At 36.2% G+C, this 22,611-nt stretch overlaps 1 protein-coding gene across 3 annotated transcripts in view; it reads right to left on the bottom strand.

The window, feature by feature from the left end:
- The window catches only part of HMGCLL1 (3-hydroxy-3-methylglutaryl-CoA lyase like 1), a 310,746-nt gene that overhangs the window by 249,162 nt on the left and 38,973 nt on the right, over positions 1 to 22,611 (bottom strand). The window contains exon 1 of one of the 3 annotated variants that reach the window (XM_073224131.1): positions 21,445 to 21,771. The exons of the other annotated variants lie outside the window; for them this stretch is intronic. Coding sequence (XP_073080232.1) covers positions 21,445 to 21,543 — 99 coding nt within the window. The 5' untranslated portion in view covers positions 21,544 to 21,771. Of the gene's footprint in view, positions 1 to 21,444; positions 21,772 to 22,611 lie in introns of those variants that run through there. 3 annotated transcript variants of the gene reach the window in all.

Below are 22,611 nucleotides of genomic sequence, written 5' to 3'. Positions count from 1 at the left end.
GACCTTTGCCCTGTCCTCTTAACTCTGAAGAGCGCTGTGCCTTGTATTTGAAGATAAGCATAAGTGGGCTTTCGGTAGAGATATTCCAGACTCTGGTCACCTTCTAAGACCACCACATGGAAGAAAGTGGGCACGTTTAACACTTAGAAGCCTTTACATTTACTAGTCCTTTTCCAAGTCATCATAAATCAGAAAATATTCACTCTTATCACAGCAGTCACAAAATAGTGAAGATATTTTTGAGTATCTTAGAAGGTAAAATGAATACATTTACTACTATAATAAATAAAAAGCATTAATAATACTAGGCATAACTAAAATGGACTGTTTACTATGCACCAGGCTTCACATTTACCTGGTTTAATGCGCTTTGTAGTTTTATGAGTGTAGAGCTGATATTAGCACCGTCACTGTGCAGACGCAAAGCCCGCTGCAGAGAAGCTAAGTAGCTTGCCTAAGGTTCCTCAGCTCTTAAATGACATTAAAGGGCACAGAGTAGCATTTTTACATTAGAGTCTCTGTTCTTAACCACAACACATTAAGACACAAATATTTATGAGAGCAACAATCCAGTTGTGTTTTGTCATTGTTTTTGCTTGTTTTTACATTTATAGCACAGAGTTCTAAATAGAAAACATACGGCATTGTGAATTCTAATAGCAAGTACAGATACTGGTATATCTATGTAGTGTTTTCCACACCTACCACAGTAAAAGAACTTGAAAATAGTCAATTTCATTAAGATTTCTAAGACTATAAAACAGTCCTTTTATTAGCAAAAATGATTACACATGATTAGTAAAAAAAATCCAGAACCAAAATTTCTTTTGTCTTCTATAATGACTGCAATAGACATTGTCACATTTCCTGGCTGCCCAGCACCTTTTGAACACCCCAGCGTTTCTTAGAAAGTGGTAAAATCCATAGGACTGACTTCTATGACCTTTCAGTGGTAAAAATAAGGCATGTGACTTGATTTGCTTAAATTAGATTCACCTAGAGACTGTTTTACAAGTGAGTGACTTGAGCAAGAAAGCATTTAAGGCTAAGATGAAAAGAGGTTTCAGTTCTCAATTTGGAGATGAACTCCCTCCTCACAGAAGCAGCAGTCGGGGAAAATCTGAGTTTCTGGTAAGTGCTAACTAACTCTTACGGTTATGGCAGCAGGACACTCATCAAGCAGGTTCTGTGACAGGATTAGCAGCCTTGTTCCTGAAGCATGGCCTCCAGACTGATCCTTCAATGCTTCCAACAATTTCGAAGGTTATCCAATAACGTAAAAGAAATAAAGCAGTTTTCCTCTTTATCAGCCAGAGTCAGCTTCTCTGGCTGTTTAAGAACTCCGAGCTGGGACTTCTGGTTCTGGACAAGATGGGGACAAACACAGACCATGCCGTCTTTCACACTGAACACAGCTAGAAAACCTGGACAGATTGAATGTCCCACACACCACGAGGACACTGGAAAGTAGATAACAACAAGTGGGGAGAGGAAATGAACCAGAATTCAAAATACCACCAACTGTGGCGAAGTTACAACTGTTTCCCTTTTTTCTTGAACCCAGTGGAGTCCTCCTGGACCTCCTGGGCCTACAGAACTAAGAAGAAGTAAATGGAAATTGATTCAAGCTACTAAGCGTATGGTGACTTGTCATGCAACAGCAGAAAACTAATACAGGCACATAACAAAAGAGTTTTGACACAAAACAAAAACTGACTGAACTGAAAGGAGAATTAGAAATTTTAATCTCTAGTTGAAGACTTCAACATCCCTCTCTTAGTAATGGATAGAGAGTGCAGGCAGAAAACCAGCAAAGATGTATAAGAACTTAACCTTGAGATTTTTAATGCATTCCTATTTAAATGGTAGCTTTCAACGTGATTCTTTGGGGAAAGACTACACGGAATCGGGTACCTGGAACACACAAAATGCACATGGAGCATGAGTGAAACAGAAACTTTTGTTATATAAGCAACAAACACTTGGAGATTTTTGTTATTGCAACCACAGCGACATCTAGATTCTTCTGGTCAATTCAGTCCAGGGACAGGGTACATATAATTACAAAACATTCATATACTAAAATTCCATAGGAACACTACATAAATGAGAAAGCTACCTGTATACTGATATGGAATGATCTCTATGATACATTGTTAGTTGAAAAAGATATGGTGCAAGAGAAAATGAAAAATGTGCTTGCATGTAAAAGCATGTTTGTGTGAATGTATGTTTGTGTATGCATATGATCTTGATTAGCTTGGAGGGCACATAAACTGACAATACTGATTACTTTGAGGGACAGAACTGGGTGCCAGGGGACAGAGTTGAGGAGATTTTCAGTGTAGGACCTTTTGAATTTTGAATTCTAAACCTTGAGAACGTATTACCTTTTCAAATATCAATAATCTTAGATTTTTAAAAAATCCATGTAATTTCAATCATACTTGAAAATATAAAGAAAAAAATACTACTCTTTACAATTTCTAAATTCTTAAAATTTAGCCTGTGAAGTTTTCTTTGTATTCTATTTTTTCTAGAATAAACATATGAGTTTGCTTTATAAAGTGAAAAAAATTTAGCCTAAAAAGTAAATTTTAATTACTTGTGGTGGCATTCCAGATCCTGCACTATTTTTGCCCAATCTAGCTGCCTAATCTATCTTGTCCTCCTTAAAAAGCTCCCAATTATAACCAAATTGAATAAATTTCTTTCCTTGAACACACCTTGTATTTTCTTGCCAAAGGACTCAAATACACTATTCCTCGTGAAAAATCCTGTTTCTTTAATAGTTCAAGGTTATGTAATAATGGAGAAGAACAATAAAGCCAAGTTGGGATGTAGACACTTTGCAATGAACTTTTACTTAAGGGTCTTGTTACTGAACATCAGTCTTGAATATAAGAAGTACTACTCAAAGATGTATACACCTCACTAAAATTACTATTATATGTAATTTTATAGTACCACAGTAATCCACAGAACCTACTCTTTATAGGAGCCTATCCTGCTTGAACTTTCCATTTAGTGTTAATAATGAGTTCTTCTTCATACTAAAAGTAAAATGATAGAATTCACTATAAGATCTATTTAATCATAAGTGCACATTATATATTAGCATGGAAAATTTTCAGGCATCCTTATTTTAGAATTTAAAAAAATTCTGCAGGACTAAGATTTCCAATTTTTCCAACTGAAAGTCACTACTGATAATTCAATTTACCCACTAGATGACCACTAGAAGATTTAGAAAATTTAGAAGATTTAGAAAAAAAGGTGGCTTACCAGGATGGGCATCAAGGCCCCCAGCTGACATAAATACTACCATGTAAATTTTCTAGGAAATCAGTGCCCAGATATAAAGCGATGCTCTCATGAGCAAGACTTTAAACACACACCAAAGTCAGTTTGTAAGTCCAGACTTCTCCAGTTCTGCTGGGTGAGGATCTGACTCCTCATAGCTCCTGTAGAAATATCAAAGGAGGCAGGAAACTGGGGCCCTCTTTTAGTGGGGAATCCAGCTATATGTAGCCTAAGTGTACCGTCTAGAAGCAATGTAGACATATTGCGGAGAGTTGTCTGTATCTTGCCAGCGTCTGCCCTGTTAGCTTCATTGAGCCTGTGTATGTATTAGTGCTCTGTGTATGTGTACTGTGTATGTGTGCTGCATATGTGTTTGAGCTCTGTGTATGTGTATGTGGATTCTGTATGTGCATGTGTTGTTATGTGATTATCAAACTTAAAAAAGAAAAGAAAAAGAAAAAGCTACCCACATAAAGATAAATGAGGCAGTGTGACCCAAAAATGTTAAACCAAACCATAAATCATGTTTTAAACCAGCACAATGCAAATAAACAGCTTCTAAGAAGATAGTAAACAACCATTAACAGAATTAAACAAGCAAATAACAACAAAAAAATAGGATTGGAAAGCAATAATGTAACTACTCATAAGGTTAACAGTATGCTACAAATTAGATGCAGTAATATGTAACAGAGAACTCTATTTTGATAGTGATGTCACTTAAGGGAAAAATAGTAATATGATTTCAGTGGTAGTAATAATATTTATTATATGTTGTGTGTAACACACTGTACATTACGAAGTGCTCAAGGGTATCACCCCATTTAATCCTACAGCCATGCTGTGATGATGTAGTCAATTCTGTGCCATTTATAGATGAAGAGTCTGAGAGTTAAAAATGTTAAGAACTTTCACACGTATCAGAGAGGTAATAAATGCCAAAGGTACAACTAAAAGCACATTCTCTTACCTACTATATTATAAACAACTGTTAACATTTATCAATGCAAATAGAATAAAAATGAGATCTAGAATTTTAAGAGTAGGAGAGAAAAGAAGATTGCTTTGAACATTACTAGCATTTCACAATATTTGTAGATGAAAATGGTGTTGATATATGTCACCGTTATCACATTATTCTCTAAGATATCATTATTTGTATATATCCTGACTCCTACAACTCCAGTGAATCAATACGGTATGTTATCATGTTATGTAAGGAAAAGCAAGAGTTCCGTGACTCATTGTGACCTGTACTTACAAAAGAGATACATAATCTAAAATAGGATGAATGATTTGAAAAACACTGAATTCAAAGTAGGTCATAGGTAATAACTAACTTGAACAACATGTCATACCAAATCATTAAATCATGAAAAGTAATGAAAAGATCACATGGGATCTATACATTTACCTGTACTCCATGTTATGATTATAATTACCTGCAGTGTTGCACGAATGAGCTAGGTAAGCATACCTTTGCAGTAAAGTGTGGCCTTGTTGAGGCCACTCCTTCCAATGGTGGACCCCCACATGTGGGGCAATGGTAATGTGACTATTGGATTGGACCCAGCAATTTTAGCAAGGATAACAGGACCTGTGAAGAAACATTTAGGAGTTGGGGTTTTTAAATGAACTGAAAGAGAGACAGTTAAAGGAGACACTTATTATTCTAAGAGGGTGATGTCCACCGGCTGTTCACATCTCCAGTGATCTGTGAGGAAGAAGAGAAAGGCCTCAATCATAGCAAAGAAAGTTAGTTTTGACATCTGCTGAGTTGACATAATGACCCCATATTTTTTTGGAAGTGGGAAAAATAGAAGAAATCTGTGAATCAATATTGTAAAGTATTATTAAAACAATTTCATCAAAGGCAACAATCCAGTCATGCCAATACATTCTGCAGTTAGGAAACAAAAACATTTACTTGTGCCCAAGAATTATCTTTTGTTGCATCTCCTGATAGTAAGCTAAATAAATATTTTTTTTTAATCAAAGAACTAAAATCAAAAGTTCCATGTAAACATAGGCATGTGGTAAACCTAATCACTGGAGTTAGTACAAGATGCACTGGAAAGTATTTACAGGGGGTTTAAAGAATAAACTATGTTTGTACACAGGCCAAAGAAAAAAGTGCTAGGAAAACACGCACATTTTTATCTGGTCTTTATTTATCCTTTCTGAGTGTACTGATACTAATACCACCAGCAACAAATTTTTCTATTCTTGGAATAAATTATGAACCTTCTCAGGTGTAAGTGGCAGTGTTCAAACTGACTAAAATCTCAAAATCTTTTTCTTTTCTAAAAGCTGTAGTGGCTAGCTATCTTATCATGATGCTTGGAATTCTAGGCTCCTATGGCATTTGAAAGAGCAATAATATTACTGAGTAGTAAATGAATTTAGGCAGGAAACATACACATGATAGTCACTGGCTTTCTCTCCTGTCTCGCATCACCCTCTTTGAAATTCTTTAGACTCTTTTGTGTGTTTGTGCTGTATGCTAATTTTTACTATATCTGAATATAAAATGAAATAACAATGTTTTTATTTTATTGCTCATTTTAGGATTGTTAGTATTAGTAATATCATCATTCCCATTGACCTACCAAAGTCTCCAGATCCTGAACAAAAATCCTTGGAATCAAGCACAAAAGGCTTGTGCCACCTACAACCAATTTTGCCTAAAGGTTGGTCTCATGTGTTTGACTACTTCTACATATTTAAGGCATATGCTTTTTGAGAAGGAACACTACATATTTTTAGAATTTCATCACTCAAGGCCACAGCTGGTTACTACCAAACACCACTCATTTCCAAACTTCTAATAACCATCAAAGTACAATTCAATACATCATGAAATCAGATATTCTTATGCTCAGTTAATGTACAACATAAAAACAAAGATAAACACAAAACAAGAGGCTATGCTACTGAAAAGTACCAGCAGTTGAGAGGTGTGCAAATTTCCCTGCAACAGTCTTCCCCCTGCCCTGGGAGGAGAAACAGCAGAGCAGAACCATGCGGATGCTCGAACACATGCCATCCAGACTTTCGACACGACTAAAAGTCTGTGGAGGCTAAGTTTATCAAACAGCCTTGCACTGAGGAAGTGCTGATAGCAACATAAGGGCCTAAATTTTTCTCTTTTCTTCACCCCTTCACCGTGGCCTATTTCCAAACATTTCCTCCACTATTACACATTTGCCTAAACTTCATGATGTCAGTGCAGGGGCGGCCAGGAACTAATGTTGAGACTAATCTTTCCAGCACTTGAAATATCTCCAGGCGTAATAATCCCCGTGCATTTTCTTTCAAAAACGCTTGAAACAAACACTGGGCACTAAAACTCACCACTTTGCAAAATGTTTTAGCTGTTCGTGGTTTTCATACAAGAACCAAAAGCGAAAGTTTGATTTTAAGAAAAACAGTTTCTTAACAAAGGAAACATAATTCAAACCGCCTATCTGGATGGAAGCTCGTAAGAGAGGGTTCCCATATGCAGGGAAAGACGCTTCGCTCGCACTTGCATTTGCTTGGCACTCAGGGCCTGTTTAGTACTTCATATACTTGGATGCGATGGCAGGTAGCACATAGTTACAACGGGACAGAGTTGTGGTATGGTAGCGGTACTGGGTGTTAGCAAATGGTGTAATTGTTATTATTTTTTCTTATCAAGTTTAGATACCAGGAAACTTTACATAAGCTCTTTACAGACTGATACATATTGTGAGAAGAAACTTACTCCATTAAAACTCAGACTTCTAACCCCCAAGATTGTTTTTCTTAAAATACTAAAAACTGCTTTATACATACGGCCTGCTATTTAGAGTCAAAGAAATTTTGTGATTTCTCTGGCTGTGGAGTCCACTACAGTAATTTTTCAATTAAATTAGGTCTCAAATGTGTCACACAATGCTGTAATTACTACTCTAGACCAAACCTGTTCTCAAATGAATACACAGAGAGGTATTTATTTTGCCAAATAACTTAATCACTTTTACTTACAATTCAGCCTTATAATCTTTCAAATGATAATATCACAGTAGGGTGGCTTATCCCTTCTCAAAAGCCATTCATACTTATTTCATTTCACTTTCATATTTATTCAGTGAAGTAACTATAGAAGGCATCATATTTTACGCATTTGACTGACTCAGTACTTCCATCTTTCCTATGTAAAAACTTAACATTAGCGTCTGACAGTAACAGTGATATTGAGGTTGGTGACATCCCCAGGCACAAACTGAGACTATGTCGTTGTTCCAACTAGGTACACAGACACACTCCAGCCTCCAGACTTCTTCCATAATCCCATGCTGAGAACATCTGTGGGGTATGTTAATAGCCAGAAAACTGCCACATGTGAAGAATTATTAACCATTTCTCAATCAGTTCATTGCCTCATAGATGGCCGGTATTTTGAAGAAGTGAAGCTACGGCTGAGGTAATATTAAGTAAGGACTTAAATACTTGGCACCTCCAAAATGATGAAAGATTATTCAAGGTCCATCTTGGCCTTTCTCCTCCAAATGCTTTATCATTTTATTCATCTGAATTAAAAATGGAGGTACAGCTGCAAAGACTTCTGAATTTACTAGGGACAGCGAAAGGTCAATAGCACAAACTTTAGAATCTCAGTGCATCTTATTATACACTCAAAATAAGTAGGACATGGAATAAAAGGAAATACAGGGGATAAATAAAAAATAAGTTCCCAATAAATATGGTTTGTGGTCCTAAGGGGACCAAGCTATGTGCACTGACTGGAAATGAAGAGCAGTAAAATGGCACCTAGATTGTCAGATACAGTGCCTATGATATCTGGTACGTCTAGTGATACAGAGCAAGAAATAAGAGAAGCAGATATTTTTATTTGATGCTAGCTATCTCACTAATTCAGGAGTTTAGTCTAAAAAAAACAAAAACAAAAAATTGGGTCTGCATCACTTAGACAAGCAATAATCTGACTTTCCAGTTTGCTACTGTCATTAGACATAGCCTGAGAAAAGACACAGTTTTAACAGGATGATCTTTACTAACCAGCTAGAAAACAAACAGGAGTGGGGAGAAAGCAAAAAAGAAAGGGAACAGACAGATCCCCAATGCATAAACATTATTAAATATTTATTGGTATTTTCCACCATCAATACGCTGAGTATAGTTTCTCCTATTAATAACATCAGTATGCTCAATGCATGTCCATGAAGCTCACATAGTGGCCCCGGGTGCCCGCACACCCTCTAGGGCTGTGCCTATCAAACAGTAACGGGCACGCCATCACATGGGCATCATGGTGCCATGCAGGTTCTGATTTAAGAGGCCTATGATGTTGATCAAGGGACCACACAGTAAGTGGCCCTGTTTCGGGCAATCCACAGATGCTTTACTAAAGTCTTAAGAGCATCTTTCTTCCTCTCCCACAATCGACTATAATGATGAGGTGAAATATTTTTCCTAATTAAACCTCTAAGGAGGACTTAACATCCTCAAAAAATAAGATCCTCACTCTAAGCAGATAATATCATCGAAGTGACTTTGCCAAAATGAAACTGTGCTATAATAAGTGGTGGCCCTGCAATAAATAGCTTCATGATGGACATTAAGCAGAAGGAAAGGTTGTTTATAATGAAATCTTCAAACCAAAAAAATCATGGGTAGACACACTCAGGTCTATAGCAGTGCTATTTTTTCAAATGAGTTTTGACAGCAATTGTCTTGTTCTGCAAGCAAAACCCCTCATCTCTCTCTACAGTCAATAACCAAATAAGTTAAGTAGAAAAATTGGAAAGAGACTCCCTTTGCTCAGACATTGTCCGTGTGTAATGATGCTGGGAAACCTGTAAGTACCTCTGGGAAAGAAAGCCCTCTGGCATGAAAACAGCTTTTCCGGGAGAAATGTCCTGTTGCCTTAAACCAAACCTGAAACCAGGGCCTCACACATAAAGCAAACCACAAAATGAGTCTCTGCTCATCAATACTGGTTTCCAGCTCCACTAACTCTGTCCTTTCCAATCCATTGCCCACACCACCAACAGTGATTTTGCTTAAATATCACATTTCTGATGTTACTCTTCTGCCCAATAAAACCTTCAGTGCTTTCTACTGCTTTGGAAAACAGCACATTTTTATTAACACAACATTCAAGATTTGGAATTAAGCATGTGTTCTCATTTTCTCTGTGACCCAAATCTCTTGACTACTCTGTTTTATTTTCTCCAACTCCAAAAAAAAGGTCATACAATTGGCTAAAAGAAATTTCAAAGAAACTAATCGAATGAGGGTTTTTGTTGAAATTATTATTTTGGAAGGAACTCATCTTAACAGTCACTTTTTTCTCACAAACTAGTTGCTTTAAAGCATTACTGAGAAGTTTTATAATCTGTGATTCTTGTTCAGATTTTTTTTGTTGGTTTGGAAGGATTTACACTTGTCTGTTTTTTAAAAATTTCAGTGTCATTCAAATATTATTGCTTTCTCTTATTTATATTAGTTATATGAAGTTTTTTTATAAGACAGTAGAATGTATATTATATGTAAGTTATAAAATATGAACTCATTAATGGAAATACAATGAAAATTAATAATTAAAAAAATATTATTATCAGAACAGGTGAAAAAAAATTGTGGAAGATGGAGAGAGAGGTGGGGTAAAATAACCCTTCCAAATAACAGATCCTTCTGTTTAATTTTTTTTACTTGGTTTCTTGATCCTATTCAGTTACTGTTGTTGTTTCTGATGTTGTTGAAATTGTAGGAATAGAAAATAAAATATCATGGATCTATCATAAGTATAAGAAAACTGACAAATACAAAAGAATATTAAAAAGTTATGAAGTTGTTCAAAGTCAGCTATAATCTGTACCTACTTTTATATACTTCCAAATACATTTCCATGCATACACAAGCAAATTTACAAAATGGAGGGCTGCTTTGTCCCAAATACTGTGCTAAATATCTCACTTATATAACCTCTTATAATCCTCACAACTTCAAGGGATAGGTATTATCCCCATTTTTCACATGAAACAACTGAAGTTTAAAGAAGATGCAAATTATCTACTGTGTTTTTATGTCATAATTTATATAGCCAATTCTCTGTTTTTGGAAATGCATATTTTTCTAAAAATGTGCATGATAACAAACAGCTCAGAGTAAGAATAATTATCCCCAAAATAGTTTTAAATAAAAAACATCAAAAACAAGAACGTATTTTTAAAGCTGTACCAGTTCTTGAGTCAATGCTCACACATCCTACCTTCTTAACCTCTTTTTCATCCAGCACAATATTACAGCTTTAGTACTATACTAAGTAAACACCTTGTTTTTATTTAGTTTCCACAACTCTGTAAAGCAGATACATTATCTCTCCATTTTACAGATGAGAAAACTAAGGGTCAGTGAAGGTACGTAACACATTCAAGGTCGGTCACATGGCTGGTATACGATGCACACAGTGCAGGCCCAGGTCTGTCTACTGCACACCTCTAGGCAACAGGTCAAATTGTTTCTGACCCTACTGTCTTTAAATATCAGAGGCAGAAAACCTCACTCATCAGCAAAGGGACACTCCGCTGCATTTTGAATTGCTGGTCCCTCTGATGCCCCTACCAAATAATGGCTGTGTCTCCAAACATTTAAGAAAACCTATCATCTATAACCATTATTTGAACTTAGTTATCTTTAAGTTTTAATTTTTCTCCCATCCGTATGTTCAGTAACTATTCAAATGGCCAGGAAGACAGAAGAAACAATGAAATTAACTGTAACTGTTAAGAATTTGATCCTAAAAATGCAGAACAAGCATTTCATGCTTTTAAGAATTTTATTTGCTTTTAACTAAGGGTATTTCTATGGGGTAATTTCACTAATTGTACTACTCCTTAAGTAGTAACTATATTTATACCTTTCTTTTCAAACTAATAATCATTTCTGTCAAAAAATCAAATTTTCTACAGCTTTCGGTTGATTAATATTTTCTTTCTCTTTACTTACAAACAACCTGAATCTCAAGGTGCCTCTGTAAAAAAGGATATAACAGGAATTTTTTAAGGCACTATTTATTGGTTTTGTTTTTCAATTATAAAAGTTCATGGCAAAATATTATAATGGGAAAATTTAGATTTTTTACATTTTTATTTTGGGAAATTTCAACACATAAGAAAATAGAGTAATATAATTTAATTAATCTTCATTTAGCCACCACCCAGCTTTGACTACTATTTATCAACAATTGATTCATTTTTTCCATCTATATCCCAACCCATTATATTTTTTGAGGAACCATCTTTTAACAGAGATCTATGATCTATTTACAATCTTTAATTGATACATGATTTATGCCTGTTTTCTATTTTCCCCTTTCCTGCCTTTTATTGGATCACATTTTTAAGTCCCTTTTCATGTTCTGTATATTATACACTATATTTCTATACTTTCAGTAATTGCTCCAAAAAGATATCTTTTTTTTAACTAACAGAGACTCAAATTTAGCAATATCTCTATCTGTTACTTTCTGCTTTGTGTGTTTTGAAGCTCTGTTATTAGAAACATAACCTAGGATTGTTATATCCTCTTCATCAATTGACTACTTCATCTTTATGTCTTCCTTTACCTCAGTAAAATTTTCTGTTCTAAAATCTATTTTGTTTAATGAATATGGCCACTCTAGCTTTAGTTCTACTTGTGTTAACACTAGTAAATTTTGTCCATCCTTTTTTGTTTTTACTCATTTGTTTCTTTATACTTACACATTTTTTCTTGTAGGACCATGTAGTTGGGTATGGCTTTTTCCCCATTCTGACAAAGTCTATTTTTTATGTGGGATCTTAATGTAGTTACTGATATGGTTAGGTGTATAAACTAGCTATTTGTTTTCTATTTGTTCCATCCATTCATTCTCTTTGTCCTCTTTCTATGCCTTCTTTTGGACTGGTTGGACAGTTTTTGTTAATTCCAATTTATCTCCTTTATTGACTTATTAGCTATAACTCGATTATTTTGGTGGCTGCTTTAGGATTTATAGTACTTATGACAGTGTACATGTTAGTGATATTACACTCCTTCTAATACTGTATAAAAATCTTAAAAGGGTATACCTCTATTTCCTTCCTCACAGGCTATATTACTTCATACATTTTACTTATTCCTATATTATAACTCCACAATATAAGGCCATTATTTTTGTTTATGTAGTCAATTATCTTTAAAGAGATTTAATTTTTTTTAACCTTACATGTTTACCCATGTAGTTACCATGTCTGGTACTTATCATTCCTTTAGATAGATCTGCATTTTCATCTGGAGGTAGTTTTCTTATTGTCTGGAGAATTTTCCTTAACTTCTTGTAATATGAACCTGTTAGTGATGAATTCTTTCAGCTCTTGGATTCCAAAAACGTTTTCATTTCACCTCTGCCTTTGAAAGGTATGTTAGCTGGATATAAATTTCTAGGTTCCTACTCCCTGCATTGTAACTTGGAAATTCTCTCAAGGCACTCTAAAGGGCACTCATAAGACTAACTCCATCTCTGTCTTGTATCCCAGGGATCACTCTCCTTCTCTGAGTGATGTTCACTGTCTTGAAAAGGATTATTTCATATGTTTTGTCCATTTTTGGCTATTTTAAGTTGGAGCATAAATCCAGTCTCTTTTATTCCATCTTGGCTAGGAGCAGAAATTTCAGCTACATGTTTTTAATAGCTTAACCTCACCCAACAGTTCTTGTATTTGTACACATGGGAAGCTACCTCCCTCAGTCATTCCACCATGTTGCTACAATTCACCTTGGTTTCCTATGTGACTCTATGGACTAAAAACAGATTCCCATAAAGAAATAAGCAGAAACACAGAATTAGTGAAAATAGACCATTTTTTGGGCCAAATATCATTCATATTTTCTTTAGTAGCATTACTTAAAAGTACCTCTTACAAGCTCACAGTTATTTTAAAAATCAAACCAAAAAAAAAAAAAACACATGAAAATAAATAAACCATTTAGTGTTTCAAAAAGAAAAATATGTGGCTGATTATAATGAAATAACTCATAGTGAAATATTTTAAAGTAATTCTTAATCAAAAGAAGTGTACAATCCCTCAAAAGTAAATTGAACTATTAAAAATAACATACTGTTCTATATAACAGATATAACATAACATAAAATTTTCAGTTATATTGAAGTTCTTTTTAAAAATTATCTTATTACTGATAAAGTTCAATTGAGATATCTTTGGAAAAAGTGGCAGTGATTATTTTTATTATAAACATATTCTGAAGTATTAAATGTATTGTGCCATTTTTCTATTAGTACATCTACTCTTCTTCAGGCCATGGGTAACATAATTTAAAAGCAAAGTTCAACTAGGCTTAAATGCTGCATGAAAATACCATCTTCTATGGATTTTCTTGAGAAACCATCACCTATGGATTCTCAATCTGTGGTAAGGGGTTTGTATATGGATAATTACTGACATTTTAGAGAACCCCTAAATAGTGAAATCTTTCCCTCATAAGTCACTTGTTGTGTCTTAAACAATGTTGACTCAATTTAAATAACTGTACCTGAAGCCCAGACAAGTATATGTAAAATGCTTCAGTTTTATTAATCAAACATATTTGATTTCATCACGTAAGTACAGGATTAAATATAAATTTGCCACTTTATATGAAACCTTAACTATTTAAAAAACAGCAACAAAGATGCATAATGTCAATACCTCTGCTAGTGCTATAAGTTGTTTCAATTGCTCGTGGGCAATGCACCCAATCTACCTACACAGCATTCCTACTAGTTTTACCATTCTTCAAATGAATTGGCAAGTTCCTTCAATATTATCCTTCTCTCTCTCTTTGTGTTCTCACTATATTCTAGGTTAGTGTTATGAATCATTCCCTTCATTTCTGTTGCTGCCTACAATTTCTCCTGTCTGAAACATGAAATTTCTTAGGTTTACAGACGAATACCATTATTAGACTGTCTTTGCAGTCTAATCTTAACACACTCAAGTGACTTGCTCTGATGACAAAAAAAAGTTAGACACAAAATTGCAATATTCCGTGGATATTAACAATGTCAAGATTGATATTTTTGGTCTAAGACACTATTTGTCAATTAAAAGGAGGGGCATTATCTTCATGAAAGAACAAACGATCTGCTAATGATTTTAGGCAAAAAGATATTTATTTTATCTTAATCCAGCATTTCCTTTTCTTTTATGTGGCCTAAATTAAGTAAAAACATCATACTGTAAGCAGAGAAATCATGAAGCAAGTCCCTCATTATTGTGTGCTGATGTTAATATAGAAGAGAGACTTCAGGACTGGAAAGAATCCGTGATATTAAACAGGCCCTGGGGCTGCGAAGCGCTGAGAGTGGCCATGCGGAGCAACAGGCCACAGGAATGCAAACCGTCCACAAAGCTGGGAGTGGAGCTGGCAGGTGGCCTTGCCCATCCGTCTGATGTCAGCACACTGCTCAGCTCAGGCCCTTTAACATCTGGGAAGGCCCTCTATTGCTTTTAATTAAGTAGAATATAGGCCACAGTGTTCCTTCACACAAGAAAACCACAGTCAAAAAAAAAAAGCTACCTTCTATACACCGAGGGTCATTCTCATTATATAAATAAATACGAGCATTTAGCTTAAATTGTGTGGTGGTTTTACTTCAGTTATTTTCCATACATCATTTCAACATTTTATGCAATAGATTTCTTTGGCTTTTTCACGACTGACCAAAGTTTTCATGAGGGAAGAAAACTGTTCTTTTAGTTTGCTTATGATTATAATTTTGAAATATTTCTACTTAAAGGCGTTCTGGAATAACCGTAACACATCTTTCAAAATGAGTTTATAGAAGATTAACCTGTAACAGGGGAAAGTGTCAGGGTATGAAACTGAGTCATTTTCTGAGGTCTGAATCTGAACCCAAAACTATTTGTAACTGTAATTCTGCCTACACACACACACACACACACACACACACACACGCACACATGCTGAATATGTCAGGTTATGAAGAACAAGTCATTGTCAAGAATTACATCAATCACCACTCTTTAAGGGCCTATGAAGAATGAAATTTCTTAGAGATACTCACCAGGAATAGCAAATATTTAAATCAGCGGCCAGCCAGGTTGGGAAGGGTTTTAGGAAGCTCATTTAGAATTTCATTACAATGATCTCATGATTTATTAGGTTAGTATCTTCCTCCTTTAGATATCTTTGAAAGGCAGAATTTTACTGTCAGAGGTGAAAATGTTCAATGTGTTTGTGAAAAAATACTGCTTTTTGTTGGAAATAGGTTAAACTTCTTTACACAAGTAATTAGTTGATATAAATTGTGAATTGTATCCAATGGCAAAATTTTTACCAAGAGTCTAGTTAACTATTAAGAGAACCATACTTGGAGCTTCTTGAAATCAGGTATTATATCCTTTATGTCTATATCCATATATCTGTGTCTAACACATAATAGGTGTTCACTAGGCGCTTGTTAAATGAAGGAAGGAAAGAAGGAAGGGGGTGTGGGGCACTTTTGATTAATGATAAAATAAACATGACAAACATATAAAATACAAAAATGTGACCTATCCATATAGTAAAATAAAATGCAATACACACAGAAAGATAGAATTCTCTAGTCATTCAACATTCCTCAAAATCCAGGTCTGTCTAGATACTGGCTGAAGTCCCACTACTCTTTCCTGCTGATCACCCCTCTACCTTTTCGTTTTAAACCTGTTGAGTGTATCAGACACAACTGTAGAACTTCTTCACAATCCACATCATAGAGCCCAATTCCAGACCTATTGATTCAGACAATCCTAGTGAGACCCTGGTATTTATACTATATATGAAAGTATTGCAGATGATTCTCATGCCCCACAAATATTGTTCAGCGCTGTTTAGCCACACCAAACTAAGTGCTTTCCTTCCAACATACATTTTCTTATCTCCACACATTTGCTTACGATGCTCTTCCTTCTTCCTCAAATGCTTTTTCCCCCTCTACATCTAATAAAAGCTTAAGGACTCCTTCTGATTTTTATATCCCTCCTCCTTCCAACACGGAAGTCCCTGGAAAAAATGAACTGTTCTCTGCCCTCTCCTAAATCTAAGCATTTCCAGTTAAGGAGGTTGTGTTACTCCAGAACACACTGCAGCATATTACATTTGGTTTCAAGGCCTTAATTGCCAGGAGATCCCAATATAAAACATCCTTAGAGAACTGCTGAGGTTATAAAGGACTTGTAGGGACTAAGACAGGGCAAACAAGGGTCATTTCGACTTCACTGAGAATGCCTGAGCCCTCAGGACCCTTCATATGGCTCTTCTACACTAAGAAGTTTTGTTCTGTTCAACATAGCTGTGTGTCTCCTTAGGCACAGTGCGCGGCGAGTACCCCAGAGCCCAGTGAGCGACGAGCCCAGGTCTTGCCCTCCTGGATTAGGTACCTTCCACTTAATTAATTCCTAAGATGAGTTTCTCAGTGGGCATCAACCCTTGCCAGATACAATCTATGTGGGGATTATTATCAAGAAGAGCTAAGAAACACAAAGGAAGTCATACTTACCACCCCACTAAAAAGGAGCCTAGAATTCAGAACACAGGTCTATATAAATACTTATGGGCTCTATCATGGAGGCATACATACCTCTCCTGCTTTTCTGTCTCCTTGGCAACAAAAATAAACCACAAAATAGCCTCTCATTATCCCACCACACAATTTTTAACCAGCTTAACATATGTTTCTCTCTCTAAAATCTCAATGATCTTGTTATGAGATTCATAACTCATTCATTCAAAAATACATATGAAACAACTACTCTGAGTGTGCTGTTAATATGTGCAATGTACACTGTAACTCCTGTGCCAAATGCTGGTGATGAGAGAGAGAGGAATCTATGAATCCCCACCCTCAGGATGCATATAATGTAATGGAAGAACCTTGCAAGTTACCAGGCAATCACAAGGTGGCATCCTAAGTGCTGTGCCAAGTACAGGAGCCACCAGTGTACATAAGAGGAGAGCATCTGCCGAGGTTTCGCTTTTACAATACAGGGCTTGTAGATAACTAGTGTTTGTTTTAAGCAAAGTTTCCTTTTTGAACAGAATAATTTTTCAAAGACTCAAATTTAAACATTTACTTTATAAACGTCCACCATCACCCATTCCTCAGGGTGGATAAACTACTGTGAGGGAGATACTTGAAAATTTAGGAAGCCAGTTAGAAAGATCATTTCCTTTCTTCATCATGGAATTAAACTCTACTGCTTTGAGAATTAATACTTGTCTTTAGGTAACAGGAATGCAGGGAGGGTCTACAGTTATTCTCTTGACTATGGTGAGAATAAACAGTATCTAAAAATCACACTGGTGGAAAGATGTACCAATGGTTTCAAGATCATGTCCTCATCTCTTGGTGAGACTTAGAAGGACAAAGTCCTGCATGCCTGGCACGGTTGGGAGGACTTGGGTTTTTAACGACTAATCACATGGAGCTTTGGTATCATTCATCACTAGATTGAAGGGTTGGTGGTAGGAAGATGGAAAATCCTGGGGCAAAGCAATCTTATGGATAGAAGGTGGGGTGCCCTTAAAAGTAGTGGATACTTGAGTGATAGAGTTTAGAAAAAAAGCAACATTGGAGAAGGTTGGGCAGAGTTGGGTGGCTGGCAATGGAGAAAGCTGACTTTAAAAAATAGGTGCCTCACAATGTAGACTCATTGGTTTGTGGGGAAGTGCAACTTGATAAGTTGTTTTCTTCTTCTCCTATGTTTCAGTTCCCTATAACTATCACCAAATTTTGTAAAAAGTGTGATAAAACCATATGTTGAGTGGTGCTGATGTAGAGAAAGGGACAGCAGTGTAGCCCACCACAATTATCTGCTAGCTCTCCTTGGGGAGAGTGGTATCTTTTCAGAGAAGTAGGTCTGGGAATGCCAAGCAGTGACCAGTACTAAAGCGAAAGTTTTTCATGATGCAGCTAAAAGCAGTATAGTTGGCCAAGAGACTGTGCAGTGGCTTCATACTACACAACTCAGTAAAGAAATGAAAGAGACCCCTCCCACTCACCCCATACACCCTAGAAGGGAGAGAGAGAGAGAGAGAGATGAAGACAGAGGCAGATGATTGGTTACTCTAATCTACCTTAAACATAAGTCACTTTTGTCTGTTTCCTGTTTACTGTTACAAATGACTCAATGTCTGTTTAAATCCTACATTATCCATGATGGGTAGGTCATATGTACTTCTGAAAGATGATATGCATTAAGGGTATTAAAGAATATGTGTAACAGATTCTGTTCTGAGTAAATGTGGTGTAAATATCCTCAAATTTACTATCACAGAAATAAAGTTTCTATTTCAGAATTCAAGTATTTCTTCAGAAATTTCTAACCAATTAATTGAAGCACTGGTGGAATGTCTTCCACTCACTGAAAGTTGGAACCTACATCATTCTATTTATCAGTTTATATTAATACTGTTTAGACAGAATAAGACGGTTGGCACTCAACCACATCTTTAACCAGTAATTCATTTTTGTGTTGAAAATTTCTTACGCTACTCCAAAGTGGTAACAAAACAATGTGTGTACCAAGCTAAATAGAAGAGAACACAGAAATTCTGACTCAGGTTTTGTAAAAAAAGATGTCTCCATTTCATCTGGTGTATAAAGTTTTTGATAGATGACTAGGACTCTTCGGGGGTAAAGGCGGTCTTTCCAACGCTCTCTCTCCTACCCCTAGCTTCTTTCCAGTATTTTGTCTGAATCTATAAAAGGACTATAGGGCTTGGGTCACTTCACTGTGGTGAAAAAACAAGTCTTGTGGCCAAATATTACGCTCTGAACCCATGCTGGATGTTCTCTGGATTCACAGGTTAGGTCTGATCTGGTCTTGGACAGCGACCACTTAGATTCAATTACAATGCAGTACCAAGGGGGAACTGATTCTTAAATAAAGTGATGATCAGCAAAGAGGGACTGGGACTGAGTGACTAAACATCACGCTGGCCTTTCATAGGAACAAGGAAAGGGCTTCCATAGGAACAGAGGTTTTGGAAAGCATTCCTCGCACAGGCACACTGGTTAACAGCGGTGATAGTGGGGAATACAACCCTCTGCTGATTACTTCTGTTTCCTTAGCAAGATCGTCAGTTCGTAGGTTGGAGGGAGAAGGGTGTTAACAGTTTGAGGAGCTGTAATATGCCTGCAGTAAAACGGCACGTGCCGGTGAGGTTGGTGGTGACTGGTCCCTTGGGAAACCAATTAACATGGTGACATTTTTCTCCCTTTGCAATGAGTCATGTGGCAAACAGCCCAGTCTAAATTTAATCAGACTGGGTTTTTGTTGAACAGACAAAAGGTAGGATAAGGTCGAGGGAGTTTTGGAAGTATTCTATGGATTTACTGTGTTGATGGGCTTTTTCTTGGGTGAGGAAGGAAATCAGGACTTGAAGGAGAACAAAAGACAAGGGGGTTGCTGGATAGAAAGTTCTGCAGAGAAGGAGAGTTTCTCGAGTTGGAATCTTAGAGGGAATGAGCTGGAAAGTTTGAAAAGGAAGTATATTGGAAATGGGATTGACACAGTTACTGCAGTTACTATAATAATGGCTAAATATGACAATAGGTACTGTGACTATGGTAAGTAGAAAAGTGTTCATCAGCCTATATATGAATCCAAAATTATTGTATATCAAAAACATCACAAAATTATATGCAAAGGACACACTGAAAACAATGTTCGCAGCACATGTGATAAAGGGCTAATAAACTATCCAAATAAATATCTCTTTTAAGTAAATAGGGAAAAGCATCCCAATAAGAATTGGCAAACACAGGCTTAGGCAATTTTCAAAATAAGACATGCAAATTAACAACAGACAGATGAAGAGCTACTCAAGCAAACTAAATCATCCGTCAAATTGGCAAAAAAGAATTGTAAATTATAAACCCCAATTTGATAGATTTGTAGTCATTAAATCATTTTCACACAAATGTGAAAGTTTAAATCAGAACAGCTTCCTCAAAGTCACTTTGGTAATTATTTTTAAGTTTCTCAAAAATGTACATATATTTTGAATCACTAATTCCATATATAGGAATTGTTCAAGGACACGTGTGCTTTGGATTATTTTTATTTCAGCATTTATTTAGCATGATATTAGTGAAATATTGAAATCATCTTTAATGTTGGAAACACCCTACAGAAAGTGACTATATAAAGGTAAGTAGAATGAAACGCTGGGCAATCTATGAACATCATTTTCAAGTAAAACTTCATAATGAGGAAATCTTCATAAAGAAGTGCTAAGTAACAAGAGCAGGCTAGAAAAGTATACATACCCAGTTTGTTCCCCTAGGTAATTCTGTATGCTTGTGTGTGTGTTCGTGATGTTATGTGTGCACACAATTACACACATAAAACCTGGAAAGAAAACTGTTAGTCGTGCTAATCTTTGGAGGCTGAATGACTTACAAACTTCAATACTATTCATTCTCCACCCCTTAAGGGAATGTTATTGGCTCAGAGAAGTCAACACAGGAGAAACAAAGGTAAGATACAAAGATAGAACAAGGACCTTTCTACATCATTTGGGTTTCTGGATCCAGTCAAGCATAAATCCAGCTTCCTAGTGTCCTTCCCATAACTTTGTTGAATACACAAATATCTTACTCATATTTTGTGTTTTGTTTGTTTTGTTCTCATTTATTTTTCCTTATGTAGATTTAACTGGGTTTTATCATTTGAATCACAGTGGTGTAAAGAGATTAATATAATCATTATTACTAATCACATAGCAATGAATTCTCAGCATATAAATCTTTGTCCTAATTCTTCCCATTTCCTTATAATGCATTCCTAGAAGGGGCTGAGTACATCAAATCTTCCTAGTTGTTCTTCCAGTTAAGAGAATCGTGACACAGAGAAGTTATCCGGGAGGACCAGCTAGCCATACAGACAGGGTCTGACAGGGTGACCATGCACGTGCTGACATACACAGGGTGACAGGGTTCCCGTTTCTAGGTTCTGGCCTTCAGTTTTTAAAATGAAGAAACTGTACTTTCATTAGTGAACATAAGGTTCCGAGAGAATGATACCAACTCTGGTAGAAATGTCAGCTTATGGAATCAGAACTCACCTTCATGCCAAATGAAACATTCATGGCTTTTGTACCTCTCTCCACAGGGGAGTCAGGTTCTTCTACCTCCTGGGTCCATCTGGCAAGGTCTGAACACATTTTTGGTTGTCATAACTGAAGAGCACTCCTGTCAGCCAGTCAGTAGACGCAGCCGAACATCCTACATTGCACAAGACTCAGCCCCCAGAACAAAGAACTCTTCAGCCCCAGATGTCCCTGAAGCCAAGACCGGAAAGCTCTGCAGCAGAAGCAGGCACCAGCCCGGTGACTCAGACAGTTTATCCCAACTGATCATCTATGAAAGTAGAGGAGTTACGTTAAAGCATTTTCTATCTTTACATTGCCTATTTCTAGCATCCATGAAGACCACTCATAATGTCTTAATTCAGAAGCCTCCCAACAGATTACAACACAGCTCCATTTCAAATTTCTTGGTTCCAAACATATTCCATTCCTGTCTCCCTAGGATTATAACCACGTCAACTTAATTGGAGTTTTAAGGTGTGGTCACAGTGCTTGATGAGCATAGAGAAGCTGCATCATAAGATACGCAGGAGACAAAGGCATAAACGAGATCAGTTAAAAGATGGAGTGGAGTATTTCTAAACCTGCTCCAACTGAGTACCTGCCTTCATCGTTTCTCCTACTAAGGGTAATAATGATACTTTTTGTTGAAGGATAATTTTCCTAAAAAGGTAAAATCGTGACTCTCATACAGATATAAAATGAACATTTATAAAATACTTTAACTCTTTATTAATAAGGGAAATAGGCAGATGTTAAACTCGTTCAAAGAAGAAGCCAAAGAACACATCATTTATATATTAGGAATATTGAAATGAATTATAATAGATGCAAAACTGACTTCCTCCACAGCAGAGCTGGGAAGTCACTTGAACCTCTACCTGACAGAATTCATCTGCATGTCTATAGATAAGAATTATTTTGTATCACTGTTCAGTAAAATTAAAAAGCTTGTAAAATAACCCAAAGACAGTGAAAGGCACGGAACACCCTCAGAATTAGAAGCCGCTTACCCAGAGAAGAATGCTGTGCTTTGAAGGATGCTTAGTTTTTCACTGGAAATATCCAGTAATCTTTTTGCCTATTCCAAAATTCCTTACTGATGCAAGTATTTATACTTATTATCTGTCACATAAGGGAATA

This window comes from Manis javanica, chromosome 16 (genome assembly GCF_040802235.1).
Source record: "Manis javanica isolate MJ-LG chromosome 16, MJ_LKY, whole genome shotgun sequence".
Classification (NCBI taxonomy): Eukaryota; Metazoa; Chordata; class Mammalia; order Pholidota; family Manidae; genus Manis; species Manis javanica.
This window is presented reverse-complemented; position numbering and strand designations above follow the sequence as displayed.